A 17620-nucleotide genomic window follows, 5' to 3' on the forward strand; every position below is an offset into this window, starting at 1 on the left:
TTCCTGAAGGCTTTTCCTTACCTTCTCCTTTTAACGTGTTTGTAAAATTTCTCATACTAGTCTACCTGACTCCATCATAAACTCCAGCAGTCCTCCCAGTGCTGTTACCACATCTTGATCCTATGTATGAGCAGATAAACATGAGCTTGGAAGATTTTAGCCTAGATCTAGCGTTCTTGCTGGTCATTTTTTGCATTTACTCTAACATATCAGAAAATTAATAGAGCATACACTTGAACAATACTCAGGAAAAAAGTTCTGGAGTAAGAAATGAGAAGTTTACCCATAGAGATTAACTACAGAACTGTGAATCCAGCATCACACTCAACTCCTAGGGATGATTCACTACACAGACTTTGCAAATTGCCTTGCCCTTAACAATCTACCAGATGTCCCGGACTCTGCTATGTTGCTACCTTTACATATTGTAAATATTTCAAACTTGCAAAGAAATCTAAGGAATTCCATACATAAAATGTTGTCTTAACTTTGATTGAAAGCATTTATCGAAAATGAGAATAAAAATAAGTCTAAGAAAAGTAGAAAGTAACAAAATGAAGGTTAAGAGAAGCTCATACATTTGAAAGGGCAAACATGCAGAGCAAAGGCAGCAATTAACTATCACTAATACCAAACAGCATAAACTAAGTGTTGTCCTGACCATTAATTTGCATTCCAAACTGAAAGACAAAAGAAGAAAAATTAAACATGTCTCCAAAAAACTTAAGTTTCCTACTCTAAAGAAGGTTAATTGGGGAATCTAGGAATGCTGGTCTCTGCTTAGGACATCACTACAAACCTCTCAATCTATTAAGTAAAAGTAGTGTAACTAAAATTAGAAATAGAGTACCTGAAATAGACTAACCGGATGCCCCACTGAACTCTGTAACAAATACTTTCTGTTTTATTATCTGTGCTGCTTGTCTGAAATAAATACCTTCTAATATAGAAACAAGTGACCTCGGAATTATGTGAGCTCAGAATCCTGCTACTTCAAGTCTCACATAATGCAATCTCCTTATAAAATCAACCTAAGAAAGTTTCCCTTACTTTAAGCAATGCTATTTGTAATGAAGAACAGAACTAGTTGCCTTAATTTTGTTGATAAGGTGACCCGTTTGCTATTTAAATTATAACACGAAAAAAACTTTTTAAAACTGTTAAGTAAAGCTTCATAAAGTATTCCAACATTTTAAATACTTTTTGCTCTACAAGCCATATCCAAGAGTGATCTCTTTTCGCAAAGAAAGCTGAATGAATCAGAGGGCTCTGCACAAGGACAGAAGAGGATCTGTGTGGTTTTCAGCGTGCACTGAGGCCATCAGGCTAAACTGTGGCTTTGCTACAAGCAAGACATTGCTCTGAGAAAACAGATGAGGAAACAGATTGCAACTCGCAGACTGACAATCTGCTTGCCGCATTTCTTATACTTTTAAGGAGAAATAACTTGGGCCAGGCCTAGACATAGTGTAGCTGCACTAAGTAAGGCTAAGCAAAAAATTGAGCCATTCCCTGCCACAGTCTGCCAAATGTAGAAAAGGAAAAAACCAGCTCCAGGCCGGCTGCTCCGCCTTCCCATGCTGTGTAATGGCAGCAGCCAACAAAGAGCAAAAAAGGGCCAATTCAACCTCCCCTACTATGTGTGCCAGTGCACATTAATTAATATTCAATCCCACAGTCCTGTTAAAAATCCAAAGCTCTTTTAACGTGCACAGTTTATAAAAACTAAAAATTAGCATCTAGTCAAGAACTATCCAGTCTTTAGCTTGTAACATATTAGTAAGGTAAACAGGTAAGTACATGACCACACGTGGCAAAATGAGATAAGATCTCTGAGAGACATTAAAACCTTCAAAGTTATTTTTCCTAATAACACTGAAAGAAATGAAACCTGTCTCTATCCAACAATGAAAAACTAGTTGGTCAATAAAAACACGTTATGTATACACAGGTAATCAAATTAAGTAAATCAAAAATACCAGGTTTGTTAGAAACATTTTACTCTTTTTATGTGTTAAATCCTTTAATGTGCATTTAAGAATTTGGGATACAAGAATTGAATGATACATTCTGTTAGAGGGACTGTGGGATTTTACTGTCAAGTTTTTGTGTTTACATTGAAATAATATAAAAGCCAGTGAAATTGTGTAAAAATCTGTGAAAGTTGTCTTTGCAATCTAAAAAAACCCCCCTAATTCTAAACTTAAAAAACTTTTTTTTTTTAATATGAAGCATAGTTAATATACCAATGTATGACAGTTCCAGACAGTGGAATCCCAGAAGAAACAGAGAAAATAAACTTATATTTCAGTCTTCTAAACTCTGAATGTTTTATGAGGCATCTCAAAATATTCTTGTTTCATAGCAAAAGATCCCAGTCCTGCACTAATGTTTGGGGTTGGGGACTGCAGACAACACAGACGTAACAGAGCTTTAGACGTCCTAGTGTATCACACCTGAAACTTAGACAAAACTCCACAGTTCGTGGCTCTTCGTTTAATTCCATCAGTCCAATCACATGCCTCAGAAACTCATGGGCATCTAAAATACCAATAAGTACCCAGGTTTAAGCAACTAAATTACTCTATTCCAAGTGTTTACTTAGGTTTCTTGCTCTAAGAGGTTGCAATGCCTTATGCTGACTTTTGCACCTGAGGAATTCACCTTCAGTATATTCACCCCCAATCTTTATGCTACAAAACAAAGTATGGAAGTAGGGGAGCACAAACTGACCCAGAGCCTTTCAGTGCTTCTCCTGAACTGAAACAAGTTACAGAGTCCACACAGTCAAACATCATTGATTTGTTGTCATTGTTTTAGATAAATCAATTTGGGCATGAGGTATTATACAGTGACTATTGCAGATATCTGTGTGCATATGATGTCTTAATTAAGCATATGTAATTTTTATGCTCTTAGCACATACTCTAAGCATGTGTTTAAATCCTCACAGGAATTCATTCATACGTTTATACATGTGTTTAAATAGCCTTCTGGAACAAAGCTGTTTTCCTGAACTGTTGTAATAATTTAATACAATGACTTAGGAGTTAGAAACCAGCCCTTTAAAAATTAGATAATTTAGCCTGCAATTATCATCAATTAATAGGTCCAACTACAGAACCATACAAAGGTTTGCCCTATTTTCCCCCCAAGGAAATACATTAAGTAAAAAAAAAAAAATGTTATAAAATTGTAAATAGGTCACCAGAGCTCAGGTAGTTTGTTCCTTGGTTCAGATAACAGTCAATGTATATTTGCCAATTCATGAATATTAAATTTCATTCACAAGGCACATCATTACTGCAAAGCCAGTTTCCACCAAAATAGGCATCTTGCCATGGAGAGTTCAGCCACACAAACTGAGTTGCCTCTAGCACTTTGAAGAAATCCAAAGGGAAAATGTACTACTACTATGTAAACCAATGTATAAGGCACAGTATAAGTCCATTTGTTTGCTGAAAAAGTTGGACTTTTCCAACCTAATGCTAGAAACAGCATTGCTAAAAGGAGAAAGAAAAAGCAACATGGACCTTTCTCACCATGATGGGATACATAAAGTTCTGCGGAACCATTTTAGAAACTGAGCATTAATTACAACCACTGAAAGAGCAGGAGATATTATCAAACACAATGACTCCTAAAAATTACATAAAATGAAGAAAAATATGTTCCTGTATTTTTTCTATTGCTTTCTTCTTATTATAACTTTCAAAATCAGTTTTTACTCTAATAAACTGCATGCAAAAATACCAGTTAGCTCTACTAGTAAGCTTATTCAATAGAAGATTGAAGAATCTTCTTCTTCAGATCCCCTCCAACCTCAAATGCAAACTTTTATACTCTACATTTATGGCTCTTCTACAACTTTACTATTTTCAGCAAGTGTTGATTTCCTAAAAAAGATCAAGATGTTAGTATAACTCTCTTTCAGTACCTCATTTTGTTTCCATGTGTCCTGTACCAAGACAGACCCAACCTTAATCTTGCATGTCATTCTGGACTTAATTCATCATTAATGGCATTAGTTAGATCAGGGAACATCTCCAAAATAAAAAGGTATCTTAAAATACCTGGGACATATAATTCTTTCTTGAAAACACTATAATGCATAGTAGTTTCTACTTTGAGCACTCCTGGTGAACCCTCTCAAAGGCGTTATGTTGAATAGTGTGTTAGATTGTGAACATTTATGCATCAATCCATTACTGAATTCTAAATTCTTTCTAAATTAGAAATACTTTAGCATACAGCTGTAAGCAGCACAGCTAAAAGTTCACTTTTAATTTTTGAAGTTACATTAACAGAAGCCATAGACATTCTTTACAACATTTGTAAGAAATATCATAAATTTAACAGTACATGTTTTATTTTGCTTTACTTCTCTTTAAGCCAAGTGCACTTTGGGGTAGGGTGGAAAGCCAGTTGACTTTACAACCTAAAACACTTAAATTCTGAGTAACAAACAATGACTGTCGTGACCCATCTGTATATACAAAACACATGGCTCATGTGTTCCATATACACAATGTAAACCACTGCTGTTTAATAAAGAAAGGAAAGCACAAGCAAATACATTCCCTCTGGATATACGGAACTTACGATACACAACATGAAAGTAACAGAGCAAGAATACAGCACAAGCACCAGCCCTGAAGAGAGTCACTACACAAATCATGCAGTAGAACTGGATTATAAACAGCTAGTCACTGTACTGAAGTGAACTTACTTCTGTACTTAGAAAAATGGGTATCACATTTTAAGAAGACTCATATTTTAAATTCAACCAACTATCTGGCATACTCCTTGCTAAGCAGCCTATTTGGGTACAGTACAAAAAGCGATCACATGGTGTGTTTTGATTTTGGTCAATGGGTTAGTAATTCAACAATGATGCAATACCTAGTTGAACTGGGACACCACAGAACTTTGGTAAACTATGAATATCTGAACTGTTGTTGTTTACAGCACTAAAGCCAGCTTTAAAGTAGCAAGACGACTTTATAATAGAGTTTAAACATGTATACTTCGGACAGTTAACACTAAATTTTCCCTGACAGGGGACACAGAAATAATATAAAAACATTGACAAGAAGGCACTGGCAATAGAATCATAAATATATTTTTGTTTAAATCCATTTCCATTGCACTAGGCCTTTCTTTCTTTACCAAATAAACAACCAAACCAAACCTCCAATTTATTCAAGTTCTAGGTCAACAGTGTTTTGGTTCATTTTGTCTTCTTTTGCTATGCCTAATGTAGTGTTGAACACTAGCACTGGACTGGGTCCTGCAGACCTTCTCTGGCTTGAATACAGTCAAATGTCATAAATGATTGTGACAATGCTCTGACTTAAGAGCATGATGAAACCTAACATCCAAGCTATGCTGTAGATCGCCTGAGATATGACTAATAATGACTAAAGTTAAGCCCTTTCACCCAATATGGCCAGTAACCCAGTTTCACTCCACTAAACCCAGGTACCTTGAAAGTAATGCTGCTCTTACCTAACCTGCTCCATAAGTTTTACATCTTCTCGGCCTCGATGATTTATCTCCCACAAAAAAGAGATCCCCTTTGTTTTGTAGGCTCATTACTATGGCATGCCTAATTTCTTCTGCAAGTGAGGGCTGCAACTATGGGTGAGGGTATGGGGTGAAGCTACGTCTTTTTACACAGACTTCCACAATGCCATGCCTTGTCTGTGATAACATTTTCATCTGTGATTACAAGGAGCAATTTGAAGATGGAAATATCAAAGGAAAGGTAATCAATACATCGTACATATTAGCACAGCAGTCAAAATATAAGTTCTGCACCACAGCTAGTAACAGAATGAACACATGGACCTTTCAGACGCATTGAAGGCAGGAAATTCAGTACCACTATATCAAGAAAATGACTGCCTGTGACTTTAAACACTGGCACGCTTGTACTTGGCGAGAAAGTGAACCATTTATTGTTACTATGAAGGATGCGGGAATGGAAATGAAGATGAGAGGGGCAACGATGATGATGATACAGAAGAAGAGGTTAATATCCCCAGCATCTGATGGGGAACGATGTCCCTACCTCAGTAAGCTGGATAAGGGGATAGCTCCAGATCCACTGCCAAGGATCCCTCCTTTCCTCCCAGAGAGGAGTTTCTCCACCAGAGCCACATTCCCAGTGCGAGCAGCTTCCAGCAGTTCCTGATCCTTCCCCATGGTCGGAAACCAAGCAGCCCCCCGCGAGAGAGCTGTACCCCGGGCCACAGCGGCCCCCTCCCTCCACAGAACGACCTCCCCTCCCCAGACCCTGCCTCAGAGCAGAGCACGGCAGAGATTCCTGCAGTCCCTTCCAGACCAGCAGGAGCAGCAGCAGGAGGGAGGAGGAGAATCACCTCCTCCCGGTTTCACTGGATCATTTCTGGGTGGAGTGTGGAAGGTGAAGGGGGGCGGCGGGAGGGAGGGAAGGAGGACGAGGCCAATAAAGAACCTCCCCCACACTGCCATGCACACACAGCCCCGGCCCGGAGGATGGGGCGGGGGAAGCGGGCAGTGTTAGCCGCCGTGCCGTGTCGGGCTGACGAGGACAACGACCCTCCCGGACGGGCGAGCAGCCGGGCGCACGGAAGCGGAGAGGGGCGGCCGGAGGGAGGGAGGGAGGAGGCGCAGCCCTGCCTTGCCAGGCCCGTTGCTGGGGAGACGCGCCTGGCGCGCTCCCAGTGGCTGCCCGGGCGCGGCGCCCCCTCCGCCCGCTCCGGCGGCCCCGGCGCTCCGCGGGCCCCGCTCCTCCGCCCTGCTGGCCCCGCCCGGCCCGCGCCCCACTGCGGAGCCGGGAGCGCCGCCCGCCCCGCCAGGTGCATCGGCCGCGCCCCCCGCGGCGGCAGCGAGCGCTTGGCGGCGGCGGGGCAGCGCTGCGGAGGTGGCGCCTCCCCGCGCTGCGGAAGGTGACGGGAGGCACCCGGTGCCGGGCCGAGGATGGCTGGGGGCGAGGATGGGGGGCGGCCTCGCCGACGAGCCCCGGGGGCGGAGGGCGGGCGCTGAGGGACACCCGCCCCGGGCCGAATTGGCGGCAGGTGCGGGCGGGGTTGGTGGGGTCACGGGGCTGTGTCCGTGTGTGTGTGTGCGCGAGGAGCTGGCTCGAGCAAGGATTCTTCCCCATCCGGGGACGCGGCGGGACGCTCCGCACGGACACACCGGCCGGCTTCCTTGAGCGAAGCGATGTAGGCAAAAAGGAAAACCCGCGCCCCGCGGAGGTCAGGAGCGAATCGGGCAGGCGGGGCTGCTGGCACCGCCGCAAGCCAGGATCGTGGCTTTTCAGTATTTCCACGGACGGGAGGTATAACTGAATATGTTTGGTATCAGATCCAGTCATCCCTTCTGGAGTTTCTGGTTCTGTTACAGAGACCTTTTAAATTCTATGACTTTTCCAGGCACCAAAATTAATCATTCCTTGTGGATACTGGTTTTTTTCAAGATATGCTGAGAATACTCGGTGCTGGCCAAGCCATAGGCACATCCTTGATAAATGCATCGTTTGACACTGTGCATATGTGAAACCCAAATTACAGCCCCGGGTTCCCGTTTAAGTTTAGTGATTTGAGTAGGTAGGACCATAAGTACAACAGGCAAATAAATTATCATCCCTTACTGTTCCCCCACTGGCATCAGTGGCATTCTCCCATGAACTGTGCTCACAAGAGGTAAAGTCCGACAATGGCAAAATAACAAGGATTTTAATGTTATGTTTTTAGAGAGTGTTTATTACTACAGACCTACTGTACATTTGAGGCAGTGGAAAGATTCTTGTTGATTTCACAAATTATTTGTTTTAATCCCTATCAGTAACACTTCTACAGATGTTTTTGTGTTTTTATTAGCTAATTAAAAATTTTTAGTATCTTATAAGTAGAAATTTCTTTCCGGGATCTGATTTTCTCTTACAAAGGATAAAAAAAATAATCCTTATGGAGACCTATCATTCCAGTACAGTTGTCCACAGTGAAGTATATTTTAGCTACAAAATGTAATTTACATAGTTTGGAATTTTCAAGACATGAAATTATGTCTTCTCTGATATTGTCAGCAGGACACAGAACTGAGCACATGCATAAAGTTATTAGGTGGAGAGATTCTATAACTACAGTCTTTCTGATTGAAAGAGTTTGATATAAATAACTTTAAGTATATAAATTGTATAAATTTATATACTTAAAAAATAAGTATAAAATTACTTGATATAAGTAATTTTAAGGCCTGATTCTGTGATCACAAATGTTTTATTATGGTTTAAATAAACAAACGTATAATCACAGGAATTAGGATTTATAGTTTAAGTCCTTTGTCACAGCAGAGTCACAGTGGAAAACAGTAATTTAAAACTTGACCAAAAGGTTGTATCTTGTTACCAGCCACTTGAGCTTTAACTAGTTCCAAAAAAGTTAGCCTTAAACTAAGAAAACCCCTGCATTCTGAAGCGTCTTGATGTCCTCTGTTAAGGTAGCTGTAATTTTCCTGTATTTCTCACTTGCTTTTGACTTTGTGTGCAATCACATGCATTGCTTGATAAATACCTTCTGACATGCGTGCTCTGCATGAACCGATTTCTTCAAGTTTGCTGAGAGCCTCTGAAGAGGTGCCAGTATTCCATGAAGAGCTAATCATAAGGCAGGAGTATGTGCATAAACCTGCACATTTAGGAAAAATTAGCTTAGAAGCAGATACTAAGGAAAGACTCGGGTCTTTAGGAATTTGTATTGTTGATGTGGTTGGATCAGCAGATGGCAAATATGACTCAGTATAAACGTTACATAATTCTTCTTGGGGAAAACAAAATCTCAAGACTGTGCTCTAACTGAAAAGATCATCCAGAAAGCTGTTGAAGAACAGTATGGAGAATCGGGATAGAAATATCAATGGAGCAGATGCATGCAGTAGCCAGCAAATTGAGGAAGATTTTTATGAATGTAGTGAGGCTCAAAACATACCCCAGTAAACTCATCAGCCTAGTGTCCAACGAAAAACGGCAAAGGCTAAACAGAGGATTTAGTTTCATTAGCAAATAGAGCAGAACACAGTTATTCTATCAATGCGAAAAGGAAAAAGGAATGTAGGCAGCACTGTTTAATGGAAGGATTAAACATGGATAAATTCTAAGGGCTACCAAAGCAAAGAATTCAGAACATGAGTTGGTCTGTTTCCAGAGATGAAATTGATAGTGGACTGTAGTAAGTAAAAAAAAAATCAAGACTGAGTTGAAGGTAAATGGTCAAACCCATTAGATTAAGTAGGCTCCTTTGTGTTTTAAGTGTTTTACATTCTTTGTTCCTGGCAATATCAGGACAACACTGTGGAGAGTTAAAAATTTTTTGTATGATAAATATATGAACTAGACCTAGAAAGTGGAGACATAGCTTTATAATTTGCAGCAGTTACAGATGAGAGAAATAATTTGTAAAACAACCAAGAGATCTTTCAGAACATTGTATGCTTTTTGAACGGTGCTGTTCCATACCATAGCAGAATTTTGATTCTATGATTTTAGTATTTTTGAAGACATTTTAAGTTATGACCACTGCAGCTGTCAGTGTCTAAGTGGCATCACACTTTCAATCTTGAAATTCCTCTTAACACAACATATGCTTTACCTTCTGTTTTCTTCCATTTTCTAAAATACCAGAGAGAGTAGTTAGCCTACCTAGAAATTCTTTAACTGGTTTGTCATTTGAAAGGACTGGAAGTGACTGTAATAAGCAGGGAGTTTCCTTAATGTTTTACAGTGCAACTATCAGTTAGCTTTGTTCTCATACGGGGGTGACAACTTCTTCATTTCTTCCTCCTGCAGTCTCCCAGACATAAAGGCAAATTAACTCCCAGACTTTCTGACATTCTGTGACTTTCCCCTCTCTATTTTCAAGCAGAAGCATAGGAGTATGAAAAACTGAGTTTTCAGTTTTGAAAACTGAGTTTTCAGTATTGAAAAAATCCTAAATTTGTGATATTAAAAAATAGTTGTGTAGAATAGCAAATATACTAACATCTTATTTCAGGACTATCTATTATCAATTCACACTTGTAAAGATTAAGGAAGGTCTAAGATTCCTATTACAAGTTCTGAGGGATATTCTGCAAGAGAGCTCAAAATGCTGGAATACCATCAGTTCTGTTTGATGGTATAAAGTAAATTAGCATTAAATAGGCCTGATTATTATTCTAATTTTTGTACACCCATGGTAAGTCAGGGACAAAGGCTGCAAAGTGCCCAAGAGGAAGTACTATTTTTCATGCACCTAGATGGCAAGAATTTTTCAGTCTTGATATTGCCTTTTGCTCTTTATGGTATATATATATATAGTGTAAAAAAGAAGCTGTGAACTTGAAACAGCCATGACTGTATTTGTGTTTGCACTGCTTGTCTAGGAGATGTCTAAACATCAGTCTCAGAGGCTAAGTCCAAAATGGAGGTCCCAGGAGCACATCTGAGCTCTTGAGGCCAGGTGTGATTGCCCACCATGTCCTGGTTCCCTGCCATGGTGAAACCCAGACACACATCAGCCTTCCTGAAGGCCCTCCTCAGGGATAGGCTCAGAAGGGAGATGGCACAGTGGGCATATCTTCGGTTTAGATAACTGGGACGCACCATAATACTCACATGATGCTTTGTTTAGCTCTCACCACTGAAATATGCAAAAGGACTTGCATCCTCCCCCACTGTAAAAGAAAATTATAGAAACTGAAGGTACTAAGCCTAACTCACGAGGGATATAAAAACATCAAGGGTGCTATGGTCTCAAAAGAGCACGTGGATTCTTGGACTCATGAGGTTAAGTAGAAGCTAAAGTAGCGTGTAAAGAAAAAGCCGTTTTTGATGACTTACCCGCAACAATCCTGTCTCTGACCATACAATTCTGACTAGATCACGTTTTCTCTAAACACTTACTTCCTTTCAGGCATGTTGTAAATTTGCAATGGAAAAGAATATGCCAGGAAATGGTCCCTTAATGACAACAGCAGGATGCTGTCTCAGCATGTGTGCTGACCCCACAACATCATTCTTGTGGGGCTCTGAACACACTAAAAAAGGGCAAGAAATTAAACTGCTATTTTGTCATGCCGCCACTGACCTATAGAGTCATCTGAATATACCATGGGAAGTGTGCTGCATTCCCAAGGGCTGAAATGTCCCACTGCTGGAAAGTCACAAGTACACACAGACTGCAGGTTGGGTCAGCACTGGAGAGCCGAACCTCCAGGATATGTGATGGGATAGTACTGACAGTAAGGCAGATTCATCTGCCGTGCCATTTCCAGTGCGATTGCAATTTTGCTCTGATGGCAGATGCAAAGGTTAACTCGTATATCTATACATATCTTTACATGTATTTCTTGTGTGACAGCAGGTGGGATTAGCAGTATGATTATTCATCCAATCCTTCTGCTCTGTGCTAGGTTTACACCAGTTTGCTATCAAAATATGCCTGAGACTATTTTTCATGCATTAGAGAGAAATGCACAATCAAATGTGAATACAAGTTGAGAAGAGCAGCATGCTGATTAGATGCCCCAATCCAGTGTGTGCTGACAGATATAGAACAGTATTAAAGCTTTGCCTGTGCTGCTTAATGTACAGCTTATTGCATAAAAAAATAACTTGTTTCTACCTTCGATGCGTTGCAACCCCTTTCGGACTTTAAAATATTTTCCCCTTCTTATCTTCCCTTTGAGATGTGTACAACATTGCCTACACATCAGATTTTGACTGCCTGAAAGAAGGATCATAGAGAAGTCTCAGCTGCAACATGCAAGTGATGAGGGACCACAACTGCAAGTACAGACAGCTGTTAGAATTGTGCACAAGTGTTATCCTTGCTCTCTGTCAGCATCCAGGAAAGCACCACCAGGGGACTGGTGCACTGTAAGGCAGTAGCATAGCTGGAGGTATTCTGCCAGGGAGTTCCATTCTGGTTTTGTCTCTTCTAATAGCCATTATGTATTAATATATAGTGGTAAATCACTTCTCATAATTAATATAAACGGTTGAGCAAACACTCATACATCATACATTCTTCGGGTGTTTGTGCTTGTGGATACACATTGTGATGACCGATAAGGCAGGATGTATTTGAAATTTTAACCATGCTACTGTGCAACACAGAGCTTCAGACCTCACTGGGTCCAGAAGAGAACGTGGTGAGTGGAAATGCATGGTGCACGCAGAAAAAAATAAAGTATATATAGGTAACGATCTGGGAAGGCTCATAACTGTCTATATATACTTAAAAGATGTAACTGTCAGACTGAGAGCTGGGCAGTAAGAGGTGTACAACTAGGAAGAATGGGAAGATGTTTGAAAGGAGAAATATATGACAGATAAATTTATGATTAATATCGCAGTGGGAATTAACAGGGAACCAAATGGACACAGCACTCTTTTTTCTCAATATCCAGTGGATATAGCATTGTCAGATATATGAGGAAAAAGAGTCTTCCACTGATTCTCTTACTAGCTTTCATTTACCAAATCCTTGCAAATTCTAGCTTTGATGCTTATTCTTAACACAAATGATGCAGGCAGCTAACTTTGCACTGGATTCTTGGGTCTGGCCAGGTTTTTTTCAGTCAACATAACTATTTGTGGTGGACATTTCAACTACCAGGCCAAGTCCAAGGTGTTAACTGAAGTTACCATCCCATAAGAAAAGGGTTTGTTGAAGCAACTAACTAAAGAAAAATAACTTGCCTGGACCAAATTCAGATCGCCAAATACTCTGCAAAACCTCAAATCTAATACTCATGAAATTAAAATGGTGAGGTGCAAGCTGTTGCTTCAATTGGCCTTGGCACTAGATGAGTGGAAGGTAGCAAATGTGATGCTAATCCCTCTTAAGGAACTTGAAGGGGGAGTTGGAGAACTACTGAGTCTGATTTCCTTGCCTGGCAAATTGGTAGACATCTTCACAATAGTGAAGATTCAGTACAGCTTTTGGAGAATCAAGTCATGTCTCATGTTTCTATTAGAGTTCTTTCATGGAGTCAAAGAACATATGGAAAATTGCAATTCAATCAATAGATTGTATTTAGCTTTCCAAAAAGCTTTTGACAAGGTCCTTACAGAATACTTTTAAAGAAACCAAATTGTTATTAAGAGGGACAATTCTCTTGTGAATGGACAATTGGTTAAAGGAGGGAAAGTAAAAAGGAAGAATAGCCAATTTTCACAATGGTGAGAGGTTGTCAGGACAGCCATGGAGAGGTCTCTCCTAGGACCTGCACTGTCCAGCAGGCTCATAATAACAATTTGCTAGCAAAACAGCAGGTTTCAGAATAGTTTGGACTAAAACTGAGTATGGAAGAGTACATTGTTATAGGAGATAGTAAAACAGAAGGTGGAATTCAATATTGACAAAAGAGGAATAATTCTCTAGTGGAGGGAGATTTTGGATTCCTCTTTTTCAATTCCAAAACTGCTGTTACATCTCCGTCATCTTGACTTATTTGGGACAGTTCTATAACGATGTCCATTTAATGCTATATGGTAATCAAAATGGCAAATAAAATTATTGGGAATTGCTAGGAAAGGACATGAGCATGTATAAAACCACTGAGTTTGTCCCGTATCAAAAACATTACATCCGTACTAGGCAAGGTAGAGTAAAGGAGAAGAGGTATAATCAGATGTATAGTATGTACAGCCTTCATAAAGCCTAAATAGACTGCGCCACTTCAGGTTTACAAAAATTATAACCATAGGAAGATAGAAGTATATAAAATAAGTGATACGAAAAAGTTAAATATAAAACAATTATCCATTATTTTTCCTAAACAAGAACTAAGAAATCACAATGGTGAGGAGACAGACTTAAACCACATTAATGTACTGTTTTCACTGAAATATTTTAATTTAGAATAGGCTTAGGGTTGCTTTGTATTCCACTTGGAAGCGTGTGCTCTTATTTTGATAAATGATATTTTAGCATAGAGACTGTTACGTATGTGTGCACACTGATAGCAACACGGCACAAATAATAGGTATGTAAGCTTTGCTTATAGTCTTGCTAATCTGTCTTATCTCAGGTTACTGCCTTGTATAAGAATGTAGTCTTCATATGTAAGTTAAAATACACAGCACATTTTTTACTGTGCAGTACATGTACAACCACACAGTGACTCTGATGTTAAGAGGACTGCTGCTATCTGCCAAAAGGAACAATTAATATCAAATTTGTCAGAGATGGCTATTTTGTGAAGCTGATACTTTGCTCCTAGCACAAGATTAGGGTCCTTATATATTTTATTCCGTTAGCCCAACAGTAAAAAGGTTCTTCATTCTTAATTACTTCTTCAAGCCCCACAAAACAAAATTCTAGAGTGTTTATTAAAATTTGAAAGCTACTCCTGCACTGCCTAGGGAGAAAAGTTATTGCTTTTTTTTTTTGCATGAGGATGTGGTTATGCAGTGAAATTCTAAATCTCATTTACCTCTTGTGTAACTGGATTACAGAGGAAAATATTAGCATGAGTAATTTGCTTCCTAATATGCAACTCCCTCATTTTGAGCCTTCTAACAATACAATAGATTTTGATCAAAAATAATAATTGGTAAAGTCTATGGCTAAACCAGCCAATTCATTTAACTTATGCTTATTATTTATCTGAACCAAAGGTGACTATCAACCCCAGGCAAAAAGCCCTACTAATTTTAATTCAGCAGCTAAGTTAAAGCTAATATCTCAGAGGCAGAACCATGCACAAAAAAATATTACATGTAAGATTTATGTTTTAAGAACACAATAGCATATTGACCTACCCCAGAGCATCAGTAGCAAAGGTAGCAGAGAGGATTACAGGAAGATCAGCCTATCTGTGACACTCTTCTAACTGGAACCGATTCAGCAAAACACATTTAGACATTAATCTGGATTCTTTTACATTGGAAGAAAACAGCTATGGCTATTCATGATAGATGTTCTATTTCCATATTGCATTAAGAAAATAGAGTACAGAGACACCCTCTGCTGTGGATATGCAAATAGGCTGGCATCATCCTAGAAAAATATGCAATAATTAATGTAAAGTAATTTTTAATCAAATAATTAAGTATAGCACAAATTGGAACTAAAAAGATCCACCTCCAGTAAAGAGGTGCGGGATAAGGGGAGTGTATTAAAGAAGGTTGAATAACTAAGGTAGGATGAATAATTCAAGTAGGAAAATCCTGAAGTTGCATAAATCTGATAACTGCTGTTTTCTTCCATTTGTTTCTCTTTTCACACCTGTGGACCTGCTGCACACTGTAGTTTCTTCAAAACAGATTTTGTGATGGCAAATCAGTGAGCTTCTGTGACACTACAGTTTTATCACATATCCCTTTTTATGTTGAAGATACCATATAACATTTTTAAAATTGAAAAATCAAAATACGGAACTGCCCAGTTTTATTTTGATGTAAGCATTTTATCAAACTAATGCTTCTCTGAGCAATATCCCAGTGAAGACACTACCCTGCATAAGCCTAATCCCTTTTCATAGAAACATTCAGGTTGGAGAAGACCTTTAAGATCATCAAGCCCAACCTCTAGCCCAGCACTGCCAAGTCCACCACTGGACTGTGTCAGATCTACACGTCTTTTAAATACCTTCAGGGATGGTGACTCCACCACTTTCCTGGGCAGTCTGTTCCAGTGCTTGACAACCCTTTTGAAATATTGAAATATTTTTATTGAAATATTTTTCCTAATATACAATCTAAACCTCCCCTAGTGCAACTTGAGACTGTTTCCTCTTCTCCTATCACTTGTTTCTTGGGAGAAGAGACATTTCCCCACCACCACCATTTGAGCAAGGAAAAAATTCAGATTTGCTGTAGAAGCCAAGTCGATTTCTTTTGTTTCAAGTAGGATTGTGTTTACATCAAATCACATTTTACAGTTATTTTGAATGTTTTGATACATTTTGTAATGCACCTGATCTAATGCACAGCGTGTATACAGTACCTAAACATTCATAGCACCTGATTTAGTTAGTATTCAGCTTCTCTTTGTTTATTGCACATTTCTCTCTTGCCACAATTTTTAAACTTCTTTTCTTGGAAATTCTTAGTCTCTCTTTTCTACTTCCTTCTACAATATAATACAATCTTTCTCACAGGGAAGATTACCCTGTTAGGCTGGTTGTAGTGAAAACATACATCATGCCTAGGACATGTTTGTGTTAGAGCTCTGCCTCATCCTTTTTTAAGTATGTGCAGCTTCAGTTAAGTTTTGACAGTAAGTTCACCTCCAGTGCTTCAGTCTCAGACTCTTCTAGCAGGCCCATTTCCAGTGGATATCAGGGATGATACAGTGGGTGAGATCTCATGGTAACTAATATAACTATGTCTCCTGTTATTCATAAATCCCACTTTATCTAGGTTCTCTTGATTGGCATAAGAAGTGTCCAAGTGTCCTTAAAGTGAAGGAACATCAGCAAAGTGGAGATTATGATGGTGTTTGTCAGTTAATAGCCAGCTACTACATACAGTAAGATACTGCTCCACATACAAGTTTTATCACCAGATGGAGAAGAAAAAAATAAATCTGTTACTGCCTATACTGCTGCTAGGTAAAAACATTGCTTTTGACTCCAGCAGCTGCAGATTTAAAGGCAGCCACAATGACATTAAGGATGACAGCTATTCAGCCACACAGGAACACGTTTTCATGAATAAGGTGCCCAGAATTTGTTCTAGTGTATCGTTTTCCCTATGCTTATTTCAAATACTTTCCTTTTTTCCTCCTTTTTGACAGCGGTGACTTACAGTAGCTAAATAAGGGACACGTTTTGCATAATGAGAAGGCAAAAGAGATTAACTCTAGGTTGTCTTTGCCTGCTGAAATATTTTGCCAAGTCCCATTTCAAGGAGTCTTTAAATCTTCTTAACGTTATGACTTTGAAGGAATACTTTCCTGTTGCATAAGCTGAAAATGCTTCTGATAATTGCAAAGGAAGGTTTAAGAACAGCGTTCAGGTCATGACCACTCCCAGATATATCTTCAGATGAGTATGAGTTGGAAATTTAACTTGTAGTTTTCCATGAGTTACATTGCCAACTGTCAGTGATTTGAAAGGATTTAGGATCCAGTTAAAGCAAATAGCTCTGATACTGCTTTAAAGAATTTCTCAGTGACTGTTTGCAACTTACCGTGTTTCTTACATTACTTCTGGATAGGAAATGAAATGCTGGAAGTGATATATTTTATATAAGTTTTTTTTAAAAAGCTGTTGTTTAAATATTTCCACATATGTATATACTCAAAAATCTGAATAGATTTTTTTTTTTGTGAATATTGCAAAAATATCAATCTCATGTTTTAGAAGGAAATGATTCTTCTGGAGTCTTCTTGCTATCTTCCTGCTAAGTTTGAGCAGAGAAGCCTCATTTCTACATCAAAGTCCGTTCAGGTAAGTGGCTGTGATTGTGTTGGTGTCCAGTATATTGTCGTATTCTGCAACATTTTGGTATGTGGCATTGCAAGATGAGACCTTAAAAAACTCTCCATCATACCTATCCTGAGTTGCACTCTCTTGTTAGAAATATAATTAAAAAGTGGAAGGAACAAACCACATCAAGATTCCAGAGGAATGAAGAGACAGCTGC

At 39.3% G+C, this 17620-nt stretch overlaps 1 protein-coding gene across 8 annotated transcripts in view; it reads right to left on the reverse strand.

The window, feature by feature from the left end:
• ANKS1B (ankyrin repeat and sterile alpha motif domain containing 1B) overlaps nucleotides 1–6644 on the reverse strand; it is a 417695-nt gene extending 411051 nt beyond the window's left edge. For 3 of the 8 annotated variants that reach the window (XR_001873050.1, XM_017804295.1, XM_017804296.1), the window contains exon 1: nucleotides 6074–6637. Coding sequence is in view for 7 of the 8 variants with exons in the window: in XM_017804295.1 (XP_017659784.1) it covers nucleotides 6074–6207 (134 nt within the window). In the remaining variant the exon portion in view is untranslated. Of the gene's footprint in view, nucleotides 1–6073 lie in introns of all 8 variants that reach the window. The other 5 variants (XM_017804293.1, XM_017804294.1, XM_017804292.1 and 2 more) reach the window with 3 other exon arrangements.
• Nucleotides 6645–17620: the final 10976 nt, after the last annotated feature.

The sequence above is a fragment of the Lepidothrix coronata genome, unplaced genomic scaffold, assembly GCF_001604755.1.
Source record: "Lepidothrix coronata isolate B3197 unplaced genomic scaffold, Lepidothrix_coronata-1.0 Scaffold9, whole genome shotgun sequence".
Lineage (NCBI taxonomy): Eukaryota > Metazoa > Chordata > Aves > Passeriformes > Pipridae > Lepidothrix > Lepidothrix coronata.